The 27,054-nt window shown below is 58.4% G+C and overlaps 1 protein-coding gene across 2 annotated transcripts in view; it reads right to left on the reverse strand.

Moving 5' to 3' along the window:
* Window positions 1-27,054, reverse strand: part of IGSF21 (immunoglobin superfamily member 21) — a 252,856-nt gene that overhangs the window by 43,327 nt on the left and 182,475 nt on the right. For both annotated transcript variants that reach the window (XM_055140229.1, XM_055140228.1), the window contains exon 4: window positions 3,690-3,808. In XM_055140229.1, coding sequence (XP_054996204.1) covers window positions 3,690-3,808 — 119 coding nt within the window. The remainder of the gene's footprint in view (window positions 1-3,689; window positions 3,809-27,054) is intronic.

Here is a 27,054-nt window from a genome sequence, read left to right on the forward strand (position 1 = left end):
GTCTTTGGGCTCCGGGCAGCATCTCTGGGGGGGAGTGTCTGAGGGTCACGAGTTGAATAGGTCGTACCATGCACCCGCAATGTCATCCCTTGCAGAAACTGCACTCCCCACCGCCCCAAGAAAGGCCCCCATGCTCCTCCTGTGTGCATGTGGACTGCGTGGCTGGGGCCCAGCAAGCAGCCTTCAAATTGGCTTACAATTTATCTGCAGCTCGGATAAAAACATTCTAATAACTGTGCGGCTCCCCCCATCGGAGTCACCCACGGGGCTTCCAAATGCCTTTCTCCAGCACAGAGCGAGGAGGTTATAGGCGTGAAATTACAGCCGCGCTCGCATTTTGATCTCCACCCAGAGGCCTCTGCAAACAGTGAGCCAGAGTGCAGGATGGGGGCATGGGGGCGGGGGCTACATGGGGGGGGGCAGGACTGCTCTGTGCCCAGAGCACGAGTCCTGCCCTCCCCACCCCCACCCTGTTCTGACCCCAAACTGGTCAGGGGGTGCCCGGTCCATTGCTGGCTTCCCTGGGGCCCTGGGGTCCCTGCGGCACAGAGGAGCCATTGCTAACACGGATGGAGGGGCTTGGGGGGTGGGGCTGGTGCAAGAAAACACCTTCCACACAGCACAATGGTTCGATCTTCATTTCCGAAACCCACTTTGAAACATCGCTAAAGGAGGTCGAGGGACGGGGAGCAGGAGGAAGATGCCTGAGACTTAGACCTGTGAGCGAGGACGCCTGGCTTTTAACCCGTGAGGTGCTGGGGGTCCGGAGCTCAGCCTGTTCCAGCTCAGGGAGTTCCCTGAGCTTCCTCATTCCACCCTCTCCCCCTTGGCCAAGGCACTTGCTCCCCGAGTGTAGGGGTGCAGCTCTAGCCTCCCTCCTGTGTGGCTGCCAGGGTGAAGGAGATGGGAAACTCCGCACAGCCCTATACCGGCACCTTCATCCCAGACCCGGGCTGACTCCCAGTTCCCGGGGACAGACACAGCCGAACCCTGTGGGCACAGAGAAGACCCCCACCCCTGAGCCCCAGTGGCCTCTGTGAGCATGGCCGGCCAGAGACAGTAATCCCCACGCTGACTCTGTGTGTGTGTGTGTGTGTGTGTGTGTGTGTGTGTGAGTGTGTGTGTGCACGCACATGGCACGAAGCAACAGGCACAAGCTCCTCCACAGTGGGGGGTACAGGTGGGGTTCTGGGGAGGAAATGCGGAGGTCAGTGAGGGGTTTGCATAGGGAGGCTCAGGGAAGCGTGTGGTCCTGAGGTCACGTGGCACAGTCAGGATCTGGCCCCAACCCTGCGTCCGTAGCTGGCGGCTCATCTCCTGCGGTGTCCGGACCAGGACAGGCGGAGCCCTGCCCCACTCCTCCTTAGTTTCCGGGCTCAGAGTCTTCCCCTGAGCCTAGGGCCACAGGGCAAGGGTCGGGGGTGCCCTGTGGTCTCTCCCCAGCCTCCCGCTCCACAAGTTGCATCCCAAAAGCCGCCACACCCATCCATGGAACCCAGAAGAACAAAGCCCCCTGCTGCCCAGAAGGTGCGAGAGAAGGAAGGGCATCCAGCCGGCTGCACCATGGGACCCTCAAGCTGTCCGTGCTGTCCGAGTCTCTCTCGAGGTCCTTCTGTGCCTCAGTTTCCCAACCTCGCAGACTCACAAGTGTTGGAGCTAGGAGAGAGCTTAGGGAAGCCAGTCCCTTCACCACATGGACACTGAGGCTGCAGAAGGACAGTGGCCCGGTCAGGGTGCTCTGCGTACAGGGGACCTGTGGACGTCCTGGTGGTGGAGGCGTTTGCGGGCCCCTGATTGCCCACGGGTCCCAGAGCCCCTCTGTGGGGCATCTATGCTGTCCCCAGCAGTGCCAGAGCACTGGCCTGGACTCAGGGGTCCTGCTCAGAGGAGGAGTGTGTGATCCGTGCTGTGTGAGCTGAGGCAAGGGACTGGCCTTCTTGGAGTCCCGGGTCCGAGTCTACAAGCTCAGTGGGTTTAGAAGATCAGTAACAGACAGGGGAGGAATTGAGCCCGGCAGCCTCCGAGGGGCCCTCTCCGGGTGCCCTCCCTGCAGGCCCTCTTGCCCATTGCCTGGTTTGATTCCCTTCCCAGCTTTGCTCATCTCGGGCACTCGAGTTCCCCCGGAGCTGCCCCCAAGAACAAAGCCACTGTCCCCTTGAGAGCACGTCCCCTATGCACCACTGCCCAGCACACGGGAGGTGTGCAGGAAGTCAGCGGGCATGCGTGCATGGAAGGAAGTGGGCCTCACTGTCCACCTGGCCTCATCGCATTGGGAACCCCTTCACGGTACCCAGTGAATTTTGCTCTCCGAGCTCCCCCGTGTAGCCATGCAGGGCCAGGCACTAGAAGGTTCATGCATTCCAGAAGATGATCTATGAGCGAGGGTCTGTGAAAGGGGAGGCTGACCCCGCCTCACCGCCAGCCTGCCCTGCCCTCTGTCCCCGCCCCCCGTGGGGCCAGGACACCCCCACGTGGCAGGGCAGGAATCAGTGTCTCTCCAGAGGTCCTCCAGGGTCTCTCCTTTGGAGGTCTGCTGTTTCCTCCGGAACTGTTGCTTTCGACAGAGCCTTTCTGCTCGCTTTGATACCCCCGAGTTTGGTGAACTTTGTTTTCCGGGCAAATAGCGTTTGAAAGGGAAAAGCAAGTCAAGGCCAAGTACCTGGGGTTCTGGCCGCTGAGCTGCACCAGAGCCCGAGACGGTGTGTGAGACGCCTGTGGGTGCTGAGTCGGGTGTCGGGCACCACCCAAAGCACCAGCCTTGCTTTACAACGGGGGAAACTGAGGCTGGGCACTCACTAGTCAGGCGCGAGTGCTCTGATCCCCATGTTGCAGAGGCGGAAATGGGTCCGAATGCTGAGCCCTGACCGCCAGCTCCTCACGCTTCCTAAACTCCACACCGGCTGTTTCCCATCACAGGGGGACCTCAGAGGCTGGGTCAGAGCATTCGCTCCAAAGCCAGTGGGGAGGGCTCCTGAGCGATTCTGGTGGGTCCTCCCCTCCGGGGGCCCCCGCCACCCCTGCTGCTCCCCTGTGGGTGCTGCTACCAAGAAGACTGCTGGCCGGTATCAGGAAAGGGGCCCAGGCAGCCGTCTTCACACTGTGGGTACCTGCTCCCGTGTCCTGACCAGGTCACAGACCTGGACGGAGCCTGGTGGCTGTGAATGATCCCCTAGGCTTGCAACTGCCCCTTCTCCCCGAATCAGAAACTGAGGCCCAGAGTGGGGACAACCTGCGGCCCTCGGTAGGTAGCCGCCTCGCAGCTGCTGCAAAGCTGCTTCCATCAGCCAACATGCTGGACACTCTCCCAGCACAGGCCAGCAGGAGGCGGGGAGAGCACAGCCCAGGAGCCGGGCCGAGACTGGGCGGAAAGGGCCTGGGAAGAGGCCCCTGGCAGAGAGGTCGCCTTGCCACCTCCCAGCCCCGCTGGCCTCTGGGCCCTGGGGGTCAAGAGCAGGAGGGAAGAGGGTCTGTGCCAGCAGAGCGGGCATCCGGGTGGGTGCCCCCCAGACAGCCCTCCTGCCTGTGTGCATGCACACGCTCACACACACACACGGGTGCACACAATGCAGATCTAGACACACGTGTGTGCACACAAAGACAGATGTCTCCCTGTTCAGGCACACACCGGTATGTACACACACACCCCTACACCCCTCCGCTGCATGGCTGGCCCGGGGCCCTGCACTCACCCATCACATTGAGGAAGATGTTGCCTGATGCCAGGACCACCTTCTCCCGTGTGGCACGGTCATAGATGCCCACGTGGCACTCGTAGGGGCCATTGTCTGAGATCCGCACCTCGGGGAGCCTGAGGAGAAGCAGAGGAGCAGGTGAGGGTCTGTCGTCAGGGCTGGGAAACCAAGGACCCCTCACCCGCCACACACACACACACACACACACACACACACACAGACACACACACACACACACACAGACCCACTGATTCAGCCCCTGCCCAGTGAACCCAGGCAGGCCCTCAGCAAGACCTCACAGAATGCAGTCTGTGTGTACCCCCAGACCCACGCTTCAGGAGACTGAAGTGTGCTTCTTTGGGCTTCTATGAGAAGGGGGTGGGTCTCTGGGGGATACTCTGAGGTGACAGTGGTGATGGTTGGGTGGGGGGGGAGCTAAGAGAGGTCCACCTGGCTGTTCCCAGCTGCAAACTGCTTCAAATTGAAGGGGTTCCTTCAACGGGTCCCAAAGGGCTGAAGTGCTGAGTTGGAAAAAGAATTTCCCAAACGGCAAGATGTTTACACAAGAGCGAAGCAAGAGTTTATTAAAGAGGCGGCTGGGGTGATAGCACATGGGGAGGGTGTTTGCTTTGCACGCGGTCGACCTGGATTAGATTCCCAGCATCCCATATGGTCCTCTGAGCACCACCAGGAGTAATTCCTGAGTACAGAGCCAGGAGTAACCCCTGTGCATTGCTGGGTGTGACCCAAAATTTTTTTTAAAAAGTTTATTAAAGAATATACTGACGGGCAGGCAGAGAGATATGACAGTGGGGAAGGTTGGTTGGTCTGGCACTGGTTGACCCCAGTTTGGCACTGCAGATGGCCCACAGAGCACCGGCAGAAGTGATCCCCGAGAACTGCTGGCTGTGGCCCAAATGCCCTCCTCAGCTTTTCCTCAAAAATACACTGAGCAAAGGGCCACAGCAGAGCCGTCCGAGGGAGCCCTGCACGGTGCAAGTGGGGGGGCTTTCCGTCTCCCTTAGGCGTCCCCCACCCAGGTGACGTGGGAGGAGTTAGGGAAGGAGGGCGACTGCTCTCCTGGAACATGGCGAGCTGGGTGGCATGGGAGACGCCCGTGTGAGAATAGCTGCAGAGAGAGTGGACAGAGAGCAGTGCGCGGGGCAGAAGGGTGTGTCCAGACAAGCTTTCCCAGACCATCGGGAACTGGTGGGACCCGCTTCTTCCCTGGTGTCTCCCCCGCCCCCCCCCCGCCTGCCTCTGCCTCGTGTCTCTCAGCTGCCCACCACAGAGACTCCTGTCCTCCTGTCCCATCAGCATGGAAGGCCCCAGGGCGGATGCGCCTACCCCCCAACCGGGCTCCTACGAGCCTGGATGGGAACTTTAATGCCTCATCCTGTGTGCTGCCTCCTAGGCTCAGTCCTGGGGCTCGAGTAAAATTCCCGTCTCCATGGAGCCTTGGGTCCCAGCGGGCAGGAGGCAGGAGCTGGAAATGCCCACCAGGTGGGAAGAGGAGCTTATCCCAGTGCTGAGCGTAGGGGTCAGGAAGGAGCTGACTGGATGGTCCCGTCAGGATGGGGCTGGACCCTCAAGCCTTCGGGGGGGGGGGGGGTTCCATGAGAAAGCAAAATGTGTCGGTTCTGCCTTTCTCCCTGTCTCTGCCATAACCACTCAAGTCCACGTCGGAGAACCGAAGTGTGTAAACACATCAGCGCAGCTGTGGGCCAATAAAACTTTATTTATAATCATTGAGATGGAAATTTCAGATAATCTTTATAGACCACGGAACATTTTTTCCCCCCTCATTTGAAATGTTAATAGACAAACATTTAAATATTCTTAGTCAACTGCCTTTTAAAAGACGGGGCCCAAGTCCTCACCCTCCAGAAGCACAGAAGCGCCAGCCAGCAGCCGCGCCCACACCCCGCAGCTGCCGCCATGCAAACCACGGCAATGATCCGGTTTCAGTGCTCCACGACTCATCTCTCCAGACAGGCCCAGCTGCAAACATTCAGGTACTTGATTTCTCAAGTGAGAACTCTTGAGTTCTTCTCCAAGTGGGCGGGCAGACTCCCGACCCCCCGCCCCCCACGCCCGCCCTCCTACGCTCAGAAGCCCGGAAAGCCGCCTCCCCCGGACACAGCCCAAGAAAGCAAGGGCCCAGCTCTGCAGCTTCCCCACTAAACTGGAAGAGATGCCAAGCCAAGCCACTGAAACTTGTTGGTCCAGTTTTATAGGTCCTGGGACGTCCCCGGGGCGCCTGGCCCCAGACACACCTTCCAGTTCCACAACACTGACAGCCCGGTCGGAGCTGTCGAATGAGACGGGAAAGGAACACGGAAGCCCACTGAGCTCAGTGAACAAAAGCAGTAACACGGGAGGCTCCCCTGGCAAGGAACGGCTTAGTAAACCCTCAGACAAGGCCTTCCCCCATGACCAGCTGCAAGAATTTTTACAAATGTCCTTTTACTGGAGCATTTTTCTCTAGGATTCCATTAGCCATTTTGGCGTAACAAGCAATATGAAATGCCTCAGTGCCTGCTCAGAGGGCAGACTCGAGGGTGGGTGGGACCACAGGGGACAGTGGTCGAGAGAAGGCCACGCTGGAGGTGGGGTGGGGGCTGCAATACGGAATGCCAGGAACCACTGCAGTAGGAACAGCTTTGGGACCCACGGTGTTTCAATAAAATACAAATAAATAAAATAAAACAGGTGGGGCCTGGCGCCTGGGTTGTGGCTTGATAATTCCTCTTCTAGGTCCTTCTAGGAGGGTGAGGGGATGGATGACAGGGGCTAAGAGACTCTGCCTGTCGCTTTCTCCTCTCTTTCCTCCGGACAAGACCCGACGATGGGTGTCAGGGAGCCAAGTTTAATCCTGGCGCGTCTTGGGGACACGGGGCTGCCCACGGGCTGTGGGAAGCGCCTGTCAGTGCAGGGGCCTTCACCAGGGTGGGGGGCCTTCCTTCACCCTGCCTCAGCCCTGGGGAGGGAAGAGCTCTGAGTCTGGGACGCTGCCTCAGGAGGAGCTTTGACCTGGAGGCCGCCCTGCCTGGCCCGAGCAATCCCAGTAACCCCCCAACAAGTGCTGGCCTTCTCTGCCCTAATCCTGCAGCCAGAGGGGACGAAGCCCTGAGGTCTCTGTCTGGGTCCAAGGGGAGCTCAGAGCACAGCGGCGGGCCAGGCAGGGGTGTGTGTGTGTGTGTGTGTGTGTGTGTGTGTGTGTGTGTGTGTGCGCGCAAGGTGTCCTACACCCCAGCCTGAGCTCTGAGGGGGAGAGCAGGGAGACCCTGGGGTGGTGGTCAGGAGCACAGGCCCAAGGGAGGAGCAACCCCCCACCCAGGGATCTGGCTCCCTCCCGCTCCCGCTCCCTCCGCTGCTCAGCCTTCTCTCCCACCCCTTCTGCTGAGCCAGCTAGCCTCAGCTTCATCCTGCCCCCCCTCAGCTGTTCCCGCCTCAGCTTCCAGCTCCTTTTCCTCATGACTCACCATCTCCCTTTACACATCCCTCTCCCTCCCCCCCCCCACACCTGGGTTCCCAGCCCCTCCCCACACTGGGGTCTCACTGGGACCCCTTCTCCTCTCCTCCCCTGCCACCCGGCACTCACTTTGCATAAACAAACTTTCATTTGCATCCCACACAAGGGGGTTGACATCTGGTCCACTGACTGTCACAGAGGGACTTGGGGAAGGGGTGGGGGCCTTTCCATCAGGAAGACTTGCTGGGAGGCTCTCCCGGTGACAGCGGGAACAGCAGGGACCCCCTTCCCTCTGGGGAGGGAGCGAGTGTCTGTCTGCAACTGACAAGGCTGAGAACAAAATGGCCCCTGCTGCTGAGTGGCAGCCGCCAGCGAGGCACGTTCAGGTGGCGCGCGGGGGTCAGCTCCAGAAGCGACCCGCTGCCGTGAGTGTGTGCGCGCGACCGGCGTGCAGGTGGCACGCCCAGGTGGCAGCTCCCGTGGAAAATGGCTCTCGGGGGTGGGGGTGGGGGAACACGCAGGGCGGGCAGCCTCCGAGGTGATGTCAGACGATAGTGACGACAGGGCTGGGCCAGAGACGGGCGGGGAGGTGACACAGAGAAGCTGCGTGTGTGATGGAGACCCGGGTGGCCTGTGTGGGCCCCGTGGTGACACGCTCGGGAAGCAGGAACAGCACGTGCAGCTGGCGAACCGCAGGTGGTGGGGAATAGCTGGGCCGGTGCTCTAGGAAGCCGGCAGCCTCTGTCTCCGAGAGCGTCATCCCTCGTGCCCTCCACCGATTTCCTCTACCCTGGGTCCACATCACGAGTGGCACCGCCATTCTGGATGGTCCCCATTGCGGGGTGACTCCAGAGGCAGATTCTCGGCCAACCCGGCTGGGAGGTTACTGCGAGGGCCGGGGGCGTCGTGCTCCTTGGGCCGTGCAGTGCCAGGGACTTCCTGGGCCACCCTGGAAAGACTCGGGAGCCTTCAAGGCGACTCCGGGTGGGGCCTAAGGGACCATCCAGGGTCAGGAGTCCACTGGGGTTGGCTGCATGCTAGGCACGTATGACCTCTCCAGTGTCACGGCTCCCATCCTGGAGTCCCCACCACAGCCAGCGACTGAGTCCTGTGTGTCCCGCCTCCAAACCCAATCCATCCCTCTCCACTGCTTCTGTCTGTTCCCACCTGGAAGGCAGGTAGAGTCCCCTGGGATTCCACCCCCGGTACCTTCTCCAGGCACCTCTTTCCTCATACCGAGGATGAACCTTGCTGCCCCCACCTAAAGCCCTTCAAAGGCTTCTTCCTGCTCTTAAGATCCAGACCAGACACCCGCCTCCCCTTCAACACACACAGCCCCTCCCCCCACACACACAACTGGTTCCTGTCACATCTCCAGCCCCTTCCCAAACTCCCTTCGTCCACCACCTCACCCCCTCCACTACAACCAAGTTCTTCCCGGCTCTCTCAAGGGCCAAGTTCTTCTTTAAAGAGAATTCCAAACCTCTGCATTTGGGAAGCATTTTCGCTCCGGAGGCATCGTGCAGAGAATGGAGAACCCCTGCCCTGTTTCCTGTCTGCTGATGGCCTTCGGGCCAGGGATAATGGTGGAGAGGAAAGAACACCCACCACCCCCCGGAGCCCAGCCGCACAGTGAATGTACAGGCTTCCCATGAGCGCCCTGTGTCTGTGCCAGGAGCCAGCCAGGAGCACATGTGGCACTGAGCCATGTTCTTCTTTCTTTTTTTAATTAATTTTTTTTTTTTTGCTTTTTGGGCAATGCACAGGGGTTACTCCTGGCTCTGCACTCAGGAATCACCTCTGGCAGTGCTCAGAGGACCGTATCGGATGCTGGGAATTGAACCTGGGTCGGCCGCGTGCAAGGCAAACGCCCTACCCGCTGTGCTATTGCTCCAGCCCCAACCATGTTCTTTTTAAAATTCAGGGATTCTGCTTGCAGCCTCCCCCCTGCCCCCCCCCCGCCATCTTCCTCCACACCCCACCACCTGAGCTAGGTGGGTGCAGCAGCCCGAGTGCCTCGGTGGCCCTGACCAGCCTCCTTCCTCCCCACTCCCTGCCTCATGTGATGGGCTGTAGGATATCATTGGTTTGTCCTTTCTCCCTTGCCACAAAGAGTTTTGGCTTATCTGGTGATAACCTCTAAACATTTTAAGACTACACTGGTATGTCCTGTTCCCCTTGCCACAGGAAGCTTAGGTTTATCACAGTGCTCCCGAGGCACTTCCATTCCACTGCGTTCATCTGTAAACCCCTCTCCATGCTCTCTTCCCCAACCGGTCTATCACCTTTTTCCCCTAATCAGACTCTGTTAACTTGTGAGGTCAGATTCCCCAGAAATCTATGATTTCATATGTATGAGTGAAATATTGTCTTTCTCCCCTCTTTATGTCTTTTGAATAGTTTAAAGCAATGTCCCTTCTGTATGGACAAAGGAAGACAGTCAATATTATGCTTTATAACTTGGGATTTAATTGGCCTTGAATATTATTCACTCCCGGGCATCTGCTTTCTCGACTTAAGCCTCAGTTGCCCTTAGTTCCTAGCACCCCAAAAGCAGGGTTCCGACGAGGGACTGAAAGGACCCAGGGAAAGCTGTGAGCTACCCTGGCATCGATATGGGCCAGGCCAAAGTGCCATGATTCTTAACTATAAGTTAAGAGTTTGATCATGGACAAATGCTGTCATGATCCAAAAGCAACGATGAGACTAGGACCCTGCTAGGGATAGGAAAGACTAATCAGGCCTGAGCACTGTAGGCTGAGATTGAGATGGCCCCAGGAGAGCAATTCTATAAGCTTAATGCATCTCTTACTGTGTCCATACAAAATGATTAATATTATGAATGCTTATATGTAGTTGGATGAGGAGAGAAGAAACACTCATGGGATTCGCCCTTGGGTGGGTGTCCTACTGAAAGAGAATCTGTCCTGGAAGCAGCATCCCCTGAGGGAAAGAACTTTACCCCTATGGATTGTGACTACACCTATGTGTAAGCCCCAACCCCCTCATGCTGGGGGATTTAACTAGGCTGAAAGAGTGGGCTGGGGGGGCCAGATCCGGAGAAGCCAGATAGAGATCCAGAGGAGAAGGAGAATGAAGTAGCATGGGGGGGGGGGGGGAGGAAGAAGCAGGAGGAGAGTCAGAGGAGAATAGAGATGGGAATGGAATAAACTGCAACTGAGACCAACCAGCCTGGCCCTCCTTCCTTCCTTCGCCTGCCCATCATCATCAGCCTCCCCGGGGTGGGAGAAGCAACATGAGACTACAGAACGTGGGCGGTGGGAGAGAGATAGAGCCTGTGTCCCTTTTTTTGTGTGTTTATACAATGGACTGCATGGCTACTCCCAGTCAGGGTGGAGCCTCATTCTCCATTCCTGCCCTTGCGACTTGCTTTGGTAAATAGAGGGTGAAGGGCGCATCCTGCCACTTCCAAGCCTGGCCCCTGGAGCATCTCTTGCCTGAGAGCAAGGCTCCGAGGAAGGCTGAAGCCCTTGGAGAGAGACACCCCCCCCCCCCCCCCCCGAGATGACTCAGTCCTTCCGGCCAAACCCTCCTGGCTGGAGGGACCCTGGCCGGCCCTCAGACGGCATATAGGCTGTTACTTTAAAGCCTCCAGATTCGGGCCAGCTCATAGTGCACAGATCCGGCACGTGTCGCCATTGTAGGTGAATGTTCGGACTTAGCCCCTTGCAACGTGCCCCCTGCCCGGGCCAGGCAGGGGCTGCTTTCTCGGTTGGGCCTTGCACTGTGTTTGCTTCGTGGCAGTTATCCAGCCCATGCCTCCTGCACAGGACAGCGGGGCAGGCGAGCGCGGAGAAGCCCGGTTCCCTCTTTGCTGGACCCCAGGTGCGGCCTCCTGGCCCCCTCCCCTCACCTCCCCCACCCACCCCACCCCAGGCAGATTCCCATTTTCCTCCGCAGATGCACGAACTTCCAGGTTGCGGCTTTGATTTGGACCCGCTGCTCCCTTCTCAGCGCCTCGTCTGCGCGCGTGCCGGCAGAGGCATCTCGCTAAAGTGGATTAAGTGGCCTGGAGACCCCCTCTCCCCAGACTGGAGTGGCATTGATTTGCATGCTGGATAGAAGGCCCTCCGCAGATAGCCGGGTCCCCCGGGGAGGCGGGGGAGGGGACCTCCTCTCATCAGCAATGCGCTGCGATCAATAAACTATTAATAACTGCGAAGGTTTCTGGCGGGACGGGAGTAATGCAGTTAAGCGGCTGGAGTTTACCAACACTGACAGCGGCTCTGAACGGACGGTAATGGTGCTTTTAGAACGCCGGTCACAGGGAGAGTGGGAGCGTCGTGCATGGCCGTGTGGGAGCCTCTGCCAGGCTCGGCCCTGCAAGGCCTGGACCCTGGGGCCTCTGCGGGGGCCCGGGGTGGCAGGTCACCAGGGTCTCTGGGGTGCAGAGTCAGCACCGGGGCCTCTAGACCGACAGGGAGAGTACCGTGCCCTGCGCTGGGCCCTGGGGTGGGGGAGGGAATAGGTAGAGGCCAAGGATTTGGTTCCACCTCTGCACCTTTGTCCAGGTTTTTCCCTCTGCTTAAAACACTGTTCCTGGGGCTGGAGAGATAGCATAGCAGGTAGGGTGTCTGCCTTGCACGCGGCCAACCCGGGTTTGATTCCCAGCATCCCATATGGTCCCCCAAGCACCGCCAGGAGTAATTTTTAAGTGCATGAGCCAGGAGTAACCCTTGTGCATCACTGGGTGTGACAAAAAGAAAAAAATTAAAAAAACAAAAACCCTGTTCCTTTACTTGGCCACGGGAACCGCTGGTCATCTTTCAAAGCCCCCCACTCACGCCCCCATCTGGCCTGGTGGCTAAGAGAGGCTTTGAAGACCAGCTGACAGGTAGAGGAGCCCCACGATATCAACCACAAACTAGCACTAAGACCCCGTGAAAGTCAGGCACCCCTGTGGGTTCTGGTTTCCTCGGCGGCGTGATGCCCGCCACCCTCCCCGAGGCTTGAGATGACCCGTCCCCATTCAGGAACTCAGCTGGGGCGATGGCCTGACAGCCTGGACAGAAGCTCCCAGAAGGCCTGCCTCAGGGGCCCCTAGTCAGACGGGCAGGCCTGACCACGGTCCCCTCTGCGGAAAGACTCACCTCCCCTCCGCCCAGGGGGCACCTCCCTTGCCGGGGAAACCCAGCTCCGTGCAGCCTGGCCGCCGGTATGCGCGGGGGAGTCACCACTAGGAACAGATCCAGGACCAGCAGCACTGGCAGAAGCTCAGCGTCCCGGGCCCGGCAACTGCTCGGCGGGGGCTCAGCCTGGACAAGCTTCCTTTGTGCTCTTGGAGCCTCAGTTTCTCCATCTAATCCCTGGGCATTAGGCAATGGGGGACTCCTATCCATGGGGAGGTATTTCTTGATTCACGGAGCGAGGCATCAGGCTAAGCCTCTGACCTTCGCTCGCCAGTTCGCCGCCTCCCTGTTCTAAGCAGCGATGGTACGGCAGCGGGTACGGGGGCTGGACTCTGGAGTGGGTAGCAGCGATGCTGTTCCTGGACCTGGACCCCTTGTAGAGGTGAGGATGTTGAGGCATCAGCGCACGGCTGGGGCCGCAGAGAGAGAGAGGGAGAGGGAGAGCGAGAGCGAGAGAGAGAGAAAGAGAGAGAGAGAGAGAGAGAGAGAGAGAGAGAGAGCTGAGTGCCACGGTGGGTGTGGGCGGCGGAGGGTGCGCTTTGGACCCCTCTCCCCACCCGGATCCCCAGAGCTTCCTCTCCCAGCGCGTTAATTGGAGCTCTCGGGTCCTGGAACCGGCGTCTCCGATACTGAGCGGGTTTCTATTCTGAGTCTCGCCACCTCCCCAGGTAATGAGAGCCATCTGCTTCCTGCCTGCTGGGAGAAACAGGATGGCCTTGTCATTTCCGAAAGCCCCGGCTTCCAGCTTCCACGGGGCCCCTGAATTCTGATGACGGGGGTGAAGTGTGTTCCCAGCCTCCACGCAACATGCACCACTGTGGCGGCTTCATAGCATCTCGCTTTTTTTTTTTTTCCTCCTGGCTTTGTCTTTCCATGGGGAAGGGACCCAGGTCCTCACGGAACCAACATCTCCTGTTCTCGCAGTGGGGGGCAAAGGGCAAGGCAGGGAGGAAGCAGGGAGTGGGGACTTTGGGTTCCTTCTTGTTGGGGCTTTTCACCAGAGAACTGGAGGCTCAAAGGTCTCAAGCAAACACGTTCAGATTCCAAGCCTGGCCTTTGGGAGGTGCTTGCCAGATCCCTTCCCCTCCACGCCCCCTCACCGATCACAGTCCTGAAACACAGGACGAAGGGCCCGCGAGGTCCCCGGCCCTGGAGGGGGCTGGCTGTGGAGCAGGAAAGGAGGCAGAGCAACGCGTTTGGAGGGTGACACAAAAGGCGTCGTTTCTAGGGAGCCTCCTCCTTCTAGGACATCGACTGGACGCTCAGGAAATCGCTCCGGCACCCAGGCCATCATCGCAAAGGCCAGCTCCTCCTGAGCATCTTAGGAGGGAGGCCACGCCTCAGGTTAGCGTTTCCTGCCACCGCCGGGCTCCAGGGGCCCTGGCCTCTTAACAACAGCTTTTGTTTCTAGCTTTATTGAGCTGTAATTGATGGCTAATCAGCTCGGCATGTTTAACGGCTACGCATCTGAGGGGCTTCAATGCGTACACACATCAGGACAATCACGGCCCTGAATCAGGTCCTCACCCCCAAAGCTCTCTGGGCCCCTTCGGGGACACACACACACACACACACACACACACACACACACACACACGGGTCCCTGCCAGAGGCTTTCTGCCACTGTAGATGGGAGTTCTGAGGGTTTCATACCAATTGGATCCTATAGTGCCTACATCCCGGGTTTGCGCTTTTCCCGGTGTCATGATTTGGCCACTCACTAGCCCTTCTCCCTCTCCGGTTCCGATGTCGGGCGCGGAGCAGAGTGACGGGGCTGCTGGCAGCTCGGCTGCTCTCGGTCCGGCTCTCCCAGGGAGGGCACGTGGGCAGCGAGCTCAGAGTCGAGCTTTTGTCTGGAGAGGAGCTCTCCCTCCCCGGGGGCCAGGGGCGAGGGGGGAGCCGCTGGGGGTAAGGCCCCCTCCACAGACACCGCTCGGTCCTCCCCACGGCGATTGTCTGGGGTCTCGCCTGTGCTGGGGTTTTTATTCCCTCTGTTCTTCCAACACGGCCCAGGGGGCTGCCTGTAAAAGTGTCTCATTCCACGTTACCTGTCCCCACCCGGCTTCCTACGTCCCAGAGCGCTGTCCTGGGACGTAGGACAGCGCTGTAACCCCCCCGACACAAGTCTGCTTAGAATCCAGAGTGACAGGTGGGTCCAGAGGCCGGGGAAGGTGACATTTCCATGGCTTCTCAATTTCTCTGTGAGAGGAGAGGGAATGATGTGTGTGTGTGCGTGCGTGTGTGTGTGTGAGTGCATGTGTGTACATGTATGCATATGTGTGTGCATGCATATGTGCATGTGTATGCCGGTGTGTGTACATGTGTGTACACATGTATATGTATATGCATGCACAAGCATGTGTGTGTGCACAGGTTTTTGCATGTGTGTGCATGCGTGCATTGTGTGTATGTGTGTGCATGCACGTGTGCGCGTGTGTGTGTGTGTGTGTGTGTGTTGGGGAGGATGGGATGCCTCTGGCTCTTGATTTCTATTTTTGGATGAGGCGACGGGGCAGGTGACGTTTCCTCCCCACCCCTCCCTGTCTGCCTTTGTTTCCCTTCTCGCTGGCTCCCTGTCCAGGACCCTCTAGGGGCTCCTCTGACCCTGACTCAGTGGGACTGTCTCACGGTCCGGGCTGGCCTTTCCCAACTCGAAACCTTCCCATGGTTTCCAGCCACTGCAGAATCCAGCCCCAAGTACAACTGGTATAAGGCCGGCCTGACTCTGCCCTGGCACAGAAGGGAGGGAGGAGGAAAGAAGGGAGAGAGGGAGAGAAAGAAGCGGGGAGAGAGGCAGGGCGCGAGGGAGAGCGGGAGGGCCGTGTGGTTTCATATCTCTTGCCAAAACCCAGCCATCGACTCAGACTTGTCAGGACCAAACTTTCATAATCGACCCTCTTTAAAAAGCATTTTGTAATTCAAACATCTTCATTTATATACACAGTGCCTCATTCTGGGGTAATGGAGTAGATTCAGGTAGCGATTGGTCCTTTGAGGCCCCGCTTTAATGAAGAGATGAGAGAGGCTTTTCATTTGTATAACCATTGTTTGCATGGAGACCAAGCTTCCGAGGGGCTGGGAAATAGTTCACGGGAAACGGTTCCTTCTTGCAAGTAGGTTAAACATACCTCCCGCAATCTTATTAGCCCAGTGCCTGGCAGGCCCTTCTCTGTGCCTCGCCGCTGGAGAGCTCTCAAACGGGAAGCAAGGAAGTCTGGCTGGGGGGCATCTGCCCAGATAGGCTGCCGGTGCCCGCCCTCCCTCCAGCACCTGCTCGCCCTCCAAGTTCAGGGTCAGGCCCCCACCCGTGCCGGGCCGTCTCTGCGGGAAACCCACCCTGCCTCTGCGGAGTCGTGAGGCAGAGCTAATAAAGGCCGGCCGTAAAGCCCGCAGCCGAGGGGGCGATGGAGAGGCTGGCTAATAAGACGTTCGGAAGAGGTCTGCTGCTCTGATGAAGGAAAGGGGGGAGCCTGGGGCGTGGGGGTCTCTGGGCCACCTCACCCTCCCTCACTCTGAGCAATGGCAGCTCCTGCCTGGGAGCCTGGGGGTGGTGCAGGCCTGTGGGCGGGGAGGGGGGCAGTGGGGGGTGCATCTACTCCCTCCGCCCAGGCTGCGCCACCAGCCCAGGACCCCCCCTCCCTGATGGCGCCAGTTTCCCTTCGAGGGTCCTGGCCTGGCTGGGTGTGTGCGTGTGTGTGTGTGTGTGTGTGTGTGTGTGTGTGTGTGTGTGTCGGGGAGGGTGGGATGCTGGGGAGCCCACACTGCAAGGACTGGCAGGAAAAAGGAGCCTGTGTGGCGTCTGGCGAGCCTGGGGAAACAGATGGGAGCGGGCAGGCAGGTCCCCGGGACCTTGTCTGGGGCTGGGCTCCAAGTTGGACTTGCTCGAGTTGCCTTGGCAGGGGGTGGGGGGGGGTCAGGCGACAACGCACCTTCTGGACGTCTGGGCCTGCATGTTCTCTCGCCCGGACCCCGCGGATGAGGTCTCGGGGTCTTCACGCCAAACCCCTCCCTCGCCCTCCTGTCCATCTGTCTGTGTCATCTTGTTTCCTGTCCCCCCACCCCGAAACACGCACCACACACGCGGGGTGCTCCCCTGCCACGGGCTTCCCTCAACCCTCAAGCCAGGCGGATCTCAACACCTTCGAGATGCAACGCACAGAGAGATGGCGCGGCGTAGGTTTCTCACAGGTGCGGGGGTCCTTCCGCCCAGCGGGGGGCTGCCCCCAAGTCGGCCACAGCCACTGTGATCCCCATCCCTCCCACTGCCCTGGCTGTCCCCTCCCTGGCGCTGGGACCCGCCCTGCACTGCTCCTGCCTTTACCTCCCGTAGGAGAGGGAGCACTGTAGGAGAGGGAGCACTGTAGGAGAGGGAGCACTGAGGCGTCCCTGGGCCCAGTTCGGGGGCTGAACTCAAGCTCCCTGGGTACAGGGGGCCCCTCGGGTCCAGAGCAAATACTCTTACTCTGAAGGTGGGGGTCCGGCAGAGAATAGGCAAGCTGCACCCCTTAAAGCTGAACCCGCAGTCTCAAATGAGGGACAGGGGTGTGGGGAGCCCGGGACGGGCGGGGGACGGCGGAGGTGATTGGAGAAGCCCCTTCGGGAAGAGCTGAGCCCTTCTTCCCAGGGCCGCATCAGCACCACCTTCTCTGTCCTCCTCTTCTTCTCAAACATCGCTTTTCTTCCCCCGGCACCTTCCCAAACCCATGAGCGAGATTCCCCTCTGCCTTTAGCCTTTAGAGGGTCTGGGCGGAGGCCATAGGCCATAAGCCTGCTCCATTGGGGGTGACCCGCCTGTGGCTTCCCATCAACAGCAGGGCTGGTGGGGAGCGGGGACCGAGAGGGGCCAGGGGCTCCTCCCAGGAGTCTCGAAAAAGCACCCCACCCCCCACCCCCGGAGGAGGCCCACAGGCTGCTTAGTTGTAACCTGAAATCGAGACCCCATCTCTCCTCTGTCACCTTCCCGCTCTGTCCTTTATTCTCAGCTGGGCTGGCCCCCAAGGGGGGGAGTGTCCGGTGTCCACTCCCAGCCCCCGAGGGCGGGCCTCCAACATGCTGGACGCAGCAATAGACTGGACCCCTGGGGCAGAGCCCCGCGCTCTGAGGCACACACCCCCCTCCCCTGTCCGTGGGGGTGTATTTCTGGGGACGGGGGTGGGGGTGGGGGGGAGACTTGCTTCCACCTTGTATTTTCCAACCGTGAGTTCCCAAAGGGTTCGAGTCAGAGCAGGGCCCAGAGGAATCCCTCCAAGCCCCCCGGACCCCCACGGGGCAGGTCTGCTATCCAGGGTCCTGCTGTTCTGGCTTTCCTGGTGGCACATGGGGGTCCCATGCTGTGCCTCCTGCCTTTCCCTCCCAGCCTCAGCCCCCCCTCAGCCCACTCCCACCCTTTGCCCTCTCTGCGCCCCTGATCCAGAGTCTCCTCCCGCTGAGCCCCCCTGTCCTGGCCTCTCCCTGCCGCCCCGTCCCCACTCTCCCTGCCCTCCTCCAGGCCTCCTGCCTCCTGCCGCTGCCATGGAAACCACTGCCTCCTCCAGGCCGGGATTCATCCACGAAGCCCCTCAGCATCTGCCGGTTCCCCTCAGGGTCTGTGCTGGGAGGTGGGCAAGGGAGGGCACGGGCTGCCTTCACCCCTACTCCCCGGACACAGCAGGCACGGTGGGGGGGTGGTGGGAAGGGCCACGGGTCCCTTCCTGAGAAGACATGGGGTGCTGGGGTGTGGCTGACAGGCCACGGGCCACGGGAAACTCTGGCCAGGAGGCCAGGCAGGGAGCCCCGTGGAAGTCAGGCCAGAGGCTGCAGCCCGCGGCTGGCTCCCTGCCGCCTTCCCGTCCCTCGGGTCTCTGCTTTGAAACTGGGCCTCTGCTGTGATGTCTGGCCCTGCCACCCAATCGAGGGGGAGAGTAGGGAATAGCCAGGTGGGGGGAATAGCCAGGCGGGGGGGCCCCAGCCCACCCGGCAGGGGTGGGAAGGCACAAAAGGGCCCCCCCATTTGCTGTCCTTGTGATGGCTTGGAAAGTGCCATGAGCACAGAGCACTCCAGAGGGTGCCGGCTCAGAGTGGGGCCACGGCACCCCGGGGTTCTTGGGGACGAGGCCTTCCTGGCCCCCTCTGCCGCGGCCAGCCACGGGACACCCATGGTGCGCAAGGCCCACACGAGGCGTTTCAAATCAGATGGCAGCTTCCACGGAAGCCTCTGAAGCAGGAACAAGGCTGTCGTGATAACAATAATAGTAACATGGAGCCTCCGTGTGTCAGGCGCTCCCACCTTTCACACGCTCCAGCTGAGGGATCTGGGGCGTCCCCGACCAGCCGTGCTGCAGTCTCCCCCTTCTAGAGACGTCTGTCTCCACGGAGGAATTCCCAGGGGGCAGGACTTGGTCCTGTCGTTTCCTCCAAGGAGGCAGAAGAAACTGAGAACAGGGCGATTGTTTAGGCCAAGCCGAAGGTCACCTGTGTGGGGCCAGCACCTGCCACCGGGCGCAGGATGGAGGGGGGCGGGGGGCGAGGGCGGAGGGGGGTGTCGTGGCCCGAGTTTGCAACATTTCTCCATGCAGGAGCAGCCAGGCCCAGAGTCACCCCCACCCCGGGGAGCCTGGGGGGGAAGTGCAGGTCGGCTGGGCACCCCGAGTCCAGGCAGGTGGGGCCGGGCAGCTCTGGGCGGGCGTCCTGAGCTCCTGCCAGCAGGGGCAGTGGGGGGGGGGGTTGTGGGTGGGCAGGGCGCTCCCTGGGGGCCTGGCTCGGCCCTGCCTCCTGGTGACCGGCAGGAGAACCCCCGTCCCAGAGACCACGTTCCTGCAGGACCCCACCGCATCATCTCGAATAGGGGACTGCCCGTGGGGCTGGGAGGCAGGGGGGCTTGTCTCCCACCAAGGGGGTCGGAGCCCAGCTCGCAGCAGAGCTTCTGCGCCTTCAGAAGGCAGGCGGCCAGCGGAAGGGCTGCAATTCAGAGACTCAGCCCCGCGCTCCACAGAGAAGTCTGAGATGGACCCGGCAGCCAGCAGGTACTCTGTCACTTAGTACCTACCCCCTGCCCAGAGAGATCCAAACGACAGGCAAGGCCCAGAGAGAGCAAGCGATCTGTCTAAGGTCACACAGCGAAAGCCTGAGAGAGCTGGGGCAGGACCTTGGCCGCCGGGCTCCAGGCATCCGGTCGGAGGGCAAGGCCTGCGAGTGGCCTGGAACTTGCTCTGGCCTTTGGGACAGCCCTGGGGCGGCTTCAGAGCAAGAGCAGTCACCCAGGTGGAGTCCGGCAGTTTATTCCCCTGCAGCGCTGCAGCTGGGCGCTGTGTGTGTGTGTGTGTGTGTGTGTGTGTGTGCGCGCGTGTGTGTGTTGGGGATGAGGCAGCCCACAGGAGGCCTTTCCCAAGCAGGTCAGCTGATGAGTGACCCAGGGCCGAACCCGGTTCCTGCTGTTTCATCAAAGCCAGCTAAAAACGGCCTTGCTTTGGCAGTGGAAAATTGAAACTCCCAGCTCTCTCTTAAGGCTCTTAAACAGGTCAGCCCACCGAAAAAAAAAAAAAGATTTTTTTAAAAAAACTTCTAATCCTTCAATCTGGGTTCTCTTAAAAACTAGGGCAGGCCAATTATGTTTTACTGTCCTGAGCTGTGTGGGGCGGAGAGCGGGGAAGGTCAGGCCAGGGCGCCTGGGCCCGCTGGCAGATGGGAGAGACGGGAGCCAGCCAGCCTCTCCCATCAGCCCCTTTGTCAAAACAAAATTAAAACGCCTGCACTCTTGCTGGCACTGAGATCCCAGCCAAGGTAATAGGTATTTATCGGAGTATGTTCAGCTTTGGGCTCCGTGCCACCAGGCTAGAGAAGCTGGAAGGCATCTTGTTCCCTGCTCTGTCCCTCACAACCAGCACACAGAAGACATTCCGGAAATATCTGCTCGCTCATTCATTCAGTATATTTTTACTGAGTACCTCTGGCGCACCGGGGCCTCGCCTCGCTACGAGGGTGACAGCTGTGAACAGCACAGATGGAAAAACCATTGTTCTCACCGAAGGAGACTGACCATCATCAAAGCAGGAATTTAAAGCCCGCACGTTGGGGGCTGATGTCTCTGCGGAACAATAATGATGGCAGGGATGGAGAAGGCCGGGAGGAGAGCGGCGGTTGCCATGTAAACGGGTGGGGGACCGGGGGACAGGACACTGGAACACAGGTGGGGAGGGAAGCGAGGGAGCCGTGGCGGGGCCCGTGCGGGGGAGGACGATCGCTGATCGTTTAGTGCCACAAGCTTTCGTGGTGCCCGGGCATCCGTCATCTGCTTAGGAATTCCTCGGACCCACTTTATGAGATGAACAGTATGTAAATCACCCACCAAGTCACAGGCGCTCCGAGGAAAAGTCAAAGACAAGGTCTCTTCACAGGCTTCGGGACTTGAACAATTTCAACCACGGCTCTTTTTCCCTTGGCCTTGAACCCCAGAGAATCAGCCGAACTGGAAGAAGGCTACATCTCCCAGTCACCTTTGGGGCAGGGCGGCCCTGTGGTGACATCCTGACCAATGGCACGTTAGGTAGAGATTTTTCAAACAACCTCCTGAGGGACCCTTCAGGGAGTGGGTGTGTCTTTCTCCGTCCTCCCTTCCTTTGCTTCCAGCTGGAATGGAGTCATGAAGGCTGGAGCTGCAGCAGCCTTCTTAAACTCTGAGGTGACCTCAAGGCAAGTGGTCAGACACAGTGGGGGGAGGGGGCAGAGGAAGGAGCCTGGGTCCAATACCATGGTGTCCACCACGTGCTATAGACAGGCTCTGTGGAATCTTAGAAGAAAGAGTAGATGCTTGCCTAGTTGAAGTCACACTTACTTTGCTGTACATCACTTAAACTAATTCTAAGGGACACGGTTACAGACCAGAGGGACGGAGAGGAAGATGGGAGTAGGGAGGTTCTTCCCTGGTTAAAATCCAGCCACTGTGTGTCCTAGTGGGAGAACAACACTTGACGGAACAACCAGCAATAAAATGTCGCCTCTTCAGTTTTAGAAAGAAATGTCAAAAATAGGGATTTATAGGAGAAATCTGGATTTTCATTCTCTGTTTTTGGACTATGACTCACCGGCGCCAGGGGACCATGTTGTCCTGGAGGTAGAACACGGCCCCTGAAACCTAACATTTAACTTTGCTATTGCGCTAATTAAAAACCATTTTCATAACAAAGGTTCCATGATGGGCAAAGGGATTTTGCTTACTGATCATCTTTGGCCTGCCTCGGGAATCCCGATTTCTGAGGCAGGGATAGAACAGTGGCTGCCAGGGGCTCAGAGTGAGTGGACTCTGCAGGAACAAGGCAGGTGGCAGACCCCAGCAAGGCTGAGTTCCCATTCCAACTGTTTCCAGCCCCTGGAGTGATTCTCATCAAGACCAACATACATACACAACACACATAGATACACACACCGCCCACACCCACACCCACATCAGCGGAGAAGCACAGACTTCTCTCTGTCTCTCTGTCTCTGTCTCTGTCTCTTTCTCTCTCTCTCTCTCTCTCTCTCTCACACACACACACACACACACACACACACACACACACACACATACACACACCTCTATCAGCACAGAGAGAGCCACAGATGTGCTCGGTGCTTTGGCAGCCTGAGTGTTGTAATGGAAGCATCACTTTCCACCAAAGCCTCCGCCATCTGCCCCTCCCGCTACCTGCCAGCACGGGGAGGGGAGGCGCTCTTGGTTCTGGGAAGGTGAGGGCAGGAAGGGGAGCAACTGACCACCCACCATGAGTCTGGAGTGCAGGGGCAGACCTTCTCAGGCCCCCCGCCATGTCAATGCCAGGGCCCCTGGCCCAGGAAATGCCAACAGCGTGGTGTGGCCTTCAGCTCTGGTTGGGGAGGGAAGCCTAGCCCCGGTGTCCCGGCTCTGAGAAAGGTCCTTTATCTTACAGATGACCCTTCCCTCTGCGTGCACCGGGCTGGGAACAGATGGATGCCAGAGATGTTGGGGCCCCAGGCAAGGACCAGGCAACTGGATTTGTTTTTCCCAAGAAGGGCTCACGGGGCCCTGAGCAGCCCCTGGGGATGCTCACCTGAGCGGGCTGCAGGGTTCCTTGCCAGGACGGGCTCTCCAGTGCCGCTCTGGTCCAGTGCAGCAGGAGGCCTTCAGGGTTACACCGGGTGGTGCTCAGGAGCCACATGGTGCCAGAGTCATCAAATTTGGGTCCCAGACATGGGCTGCTGACCCCTGAGCTCTCTATCACCCTTGTTCCTGGAGCCTGGCCCTAAATCCTGATGCGTCCACTCACATGCTGAGTAACCTTGAGCAAGTAACTCTACCATACTCTTCCTCCATCCCCCTGCCTTACAATTTGGGGTAGTAAGAGTGACAGTCTCCTAGGGCATTGAGGGACTCAATGAGACAATACGTGAAAAGCCTCCAGGACGATGTCTGCCCCATCATGTAATTTTTTTTTTGGCTTTTTTTGGGTCACACCCAGCATTGCACAGGGGTTACTTCTGGCTCATGCATTTAGGAATTACTCCTGGCAGTGCTCAGAGTAATTATGGGATACATATGGGAATTGAACCCAGGTCAGCCGCGTGCAAGGCAAACGCCCTACCCATTGTGCTATCACTCCAGCCCCCATCATGCAATTTTACTTATTTTTTCTTCTTTTGGTTTGCGGGGGGTGGGGGGGGCTGACCCAGGTTTGATTCCTCCATCCCTCTTGGAGAGCCTGGCAAGCTACCGAGAGTATCTCATCCACATGGCAGAGCTTGGCAAGCTCCGTGTGGCGTATTCGATATGCCAAAAACAGTAACAACAAGTTTCACAATGGAGACGTTACTGGTGCCCACTCGAGCAAATTGATGAACAACGGGACTACAGTGCTACAGTGCTACAGTGGTTTGGGAGCCATACGCAGTGGTGCTTGGAGCTTACCCCCGGCTCTGTTCTAGGGACCACTCCTGGGGGTACTCAGTGGGGACCGCACATGCTGTCAGGGATGGAACCCAGGTTGGTGTATGCCAGGTCTGTGCCCTAGCCACTGAACTATCTCTCCAGCCCCTCGATTTTTAATTTTTCTCACCATGGCTATTGATACTTGTGTTGTCTTCCAATCACTGATTCTCCTCTGCTGATCTGAGAGACCAGAGTAGGAAAGTGGAATCAAGGGAAGAAAAAGGTCAGGAGACCCCAGGGGAACGGAGCCATTGGGGAGCACCACGACCGACCGTGGCAACACTATTCTCGGGGACCCTCAAGGCCACACCCTGAGGATTCACTGTTTCAAATGTGCTTGGAATGTTTGCGACTTTGGCCTGGGAACTCCTGGATTCCGCATCCCTGATTCTCAGACCTAAGTATAACTCCGCTAAGGGGGGCAGGGTTGGAAGGTCACAAGCTCAGGGGTGGCATCCGGCAGATCCAAGGTGAAATCTCAGACCTGACATTGGGGATCGCTACGGTTTTGAACAGGTGACTTGGCATCTCTGAGCTTATGTCTCCGGATCCGTCAGGGCTTTGGAAAGGCGAGGTCACAGTTGGCGGGGAGCTGGAATGTTCTCTCCTGCTCATAGACTCTGGCAGAGGGACAGGGTGTGGGCCTGGGTGGCCGGCGTGAGCAGTGCCAATGAGCATGAACTGAGACAGGACTGTCCCAAGCCTTCTACCTGCTCCAACTCAAGGCTGACTGAGGGGACAAGAACTGTACAGGGATGCTCAGGGAGGTCGCATGACCCACCTGGAGTCATGCACAGACGCCCATCAGTTTTCCAAAATGAAGCAAAGGGTGGTCTCTGACACTCAAGGGTAGACCGTGTGTCAGTCGGTCCATTGACGTTTCTGTCCTCTAGAACTGGACCCCAGGCTACTGTGTGGAATAGTACCTCTCACAAGCACCTACTGTGTGCTGGCCACTGTTCCAGACATGTCCTAATGTATTAGCACCTCAAATTCCCCAACAATTATGCCATATTGCACTCCATTTGACAGTTGGAGAAACTGAGGCACCAGGAACTTAAGAGACATCTCCAAGGCCCCACTAAAAGAATGTCTCTCCCATTACCTGGAGATGAGGCAGGGAACGTCCACATCTTATCTGGGACTTAGGAACTTGGGCTCGATCAGAGACGCAGAACCTGGGGACAGCAGGGCACTCGTGGAGGGTCGTGTTCAAGGTGGGAAAGATGGAATGATGCAAAGGGTAGTCTGTGGGTCCCTGAGCAGGGGGAGGGCTCCCAGATTCCTGAGCTGAGAATAGGAAGGGCTGGACAACTGTGGTTCTGGAAGGCACTGAGGGGACCATGCCCACCACGGGCCAGGGGCATCTCCTTCTCAGCCCAAGTGGCGTCCATCCCCATGCTGGGAAGGGAGGGACAAATGACAAGTCTGCCGGACAGCGCCCGGGTCTCTAAGGCAGTCCTTCCCCCTGATCTGCAGCACTGCCTGGCAGAACCCAGGACAGTGACTGGCACGGGTGGAGGACTCCAACTGGGCTCTGTCATACGTCTCCCTCGGCTGGCTCTGGGTCCTGGTTTCCCATCAGGACCTCCGCCTTTCAGAAAGTGTGCCCAGAGGTCAGTGGGAATCTGGCACTGGAACACGCCAGGGTTTTGCGTTTCAAACCTCACAAACACTGATATTTCCTCTGCCACTGTCTACACCGAGGGCTTCTTCAGAGGACCTCATTAACTATTCAGTTAGTCCTTCCACTTGTTTGTCCATCCACCCACTGTCCACTTATCCTTCCATTTATTCTCTTATCCACCAATTAATCCATCTAATAAAACCCCCATTCTTCCACTCATACATTCAACTATCCATTTATACAGACACCATGTACCCATTTATCCACTCTCTACTCACCTACCCAATATATGTCTATCCATCCACTTATCCATCTACCCATCCATCCATCCACTCATTCATCCATTCACTCATTCATCCATTCACTCATCCATCCAACCACTCATCCATCCATCCATCCATCCACTCATCCATCCATCCATCCATCCATCCATCCATCCATCCATCCACTCACCCAATGGTTCTACATTGAACTGCTAGCATGTCAGTGATAATTCCTTGAGGGAAGAAGATGGGACCATTATTGGAAAGACAACAATGCACAAGAAGGCACAATCCCTGTCTTCATGCCTCATGGAGCTTACTCTCTAGTGCTCTAGACAGTAGACAGGAATGGAACTAATACATACATACATATATATATATATATATATAGAGAGAGAGAGAGAGAGAGAGAGAGAGAGATTTAAACGATAGCACAGCGGGTAGGGCGTTTGTCTTGCACACAGCTGACCTGGGTTCGATTCCTCCATCCTTCTCGGAGAACCCAGCAAGCTACCGAGAATATCTTGCCCACATGCCAGAGCCCGGCAAGCTCCCCGTGGCGTATTCGATATGCCAAAAACAGCGACAACAAGTCTCACAATGGAGATGTTACTGGTGCCCACTCGAGCAAATTGATAAACAATGGGATGACAGTGCTACAGTGCTATCTATCTATCTATCTATCTATCTATATTAGATTAGTAAAGTGAATCAGTCCCCAAGGTGCTGCTAGAGTTGGTAGCTGGGGGTGGGGTGGAGGGTTCTGACCAAACTATCCTGGACAATCAGGAAACACTTTCTGTAAGAACAGAGGAGAGAGGGAGGAGCAGGACTGGGCACGGGAGGGCACGTGAAGCGGGATCCAGGCAGAAGCAACCAGATGTGCACACCCGTGGGCGAGTGGTCCATACCATGGGCCCAGGGAGTGAGAGGAGATGCCGGGGGTGAGGCCAGAGGGAGCTGGGTCCCGAGGGCCTTCCAGCTCAGGCGAGTTTGCTTTTCCTCCTGCACACAGTGGCGACGGCCAGAGACATTTGAGAGGGCCTGGAGAGGCCGAGGAGCTTAGCCTCCGAGGAAGGAAGGGGCAGGGCAGGTCCAGGCGAGCGTGCCTGGGCTGGCTCGGGAGTGGGGGCACCATGGCAGCTTGGTCTAGCAGGGGAGAGAGGGCAGTGGACTCTCTGCAACTGATTTCGGAAGGTCTTGGGGATGGGACCCAGTGACTGCCGTCGGGACTGAGTGGGAGAGAGGGAGGCATCTGGATGGAACATTCCTGGTTTCCAGCCGGGGCAACAGCTGAGCGGCTGAGTCACTCCCCAAATCAGCCGAAGGGGCGGCCGAATAAAGGGACAGTGTTGGAGGGAGGGATGCAAGGAGGGGTGCGGGTACTGTCCCCTTTTGAGCTGAAGGTGCCTCCGCGCCATCCAAGGGGGAAGTGTTGGGCGAGGGACTGAGAGGGGTCTGCAGAGGGGCCGGGGAGGAGCCAGGCCCCGGGTGCGAGCATCACCATCTTATATGTGAGATCCGCCTCAGAAGCTCCCTAGCACTCTTCTGGAAATAACCTCTCCCGAGCCGGGCTCCAAGGGTCACCAGACTTCATGGCTGAGCCAGCTGCCTCTTTCCTGGTGACCAGATGGTCTGGGGTCTCAGGTCCACAGAGATAAGTGGGGACAGCCCGGGAGAGTGTGGAAGGACTGGGGAAAATGCTCCCCATAAGTGCTCCTGAGGTACACCAGCCCTTTCCCCGTGCCCGCGAGGGCTCTCACCAGCTCCTAAGCCATTCACCCTCCACACCACAGTCAAAAAGGCCAGGCAGAGGCCACGGCATAGTGGGGCCCCCACCTGGGAGGCGGCCTCCTTTTGTCCAGGCACTGCTCCCCTTGGGGGACTCTTAACTGCAATCCTGGGTCCGACACAGCACGAGTGCAGGCC

Source organism: Sorex araneus, chromosome 5, assembly GCF_027595985.1.
Source record: "Sorex araneus isolate mSorAra2 chromosome 5, mSorAra2.pri, whole genome shotgun sequence".
Taxonomy (NCBI): Eukaryota; Metazoa; Chordata; class Mammalia; order Eulipotyphla; family Soricidae; genus Sorex; species Sorex araneus.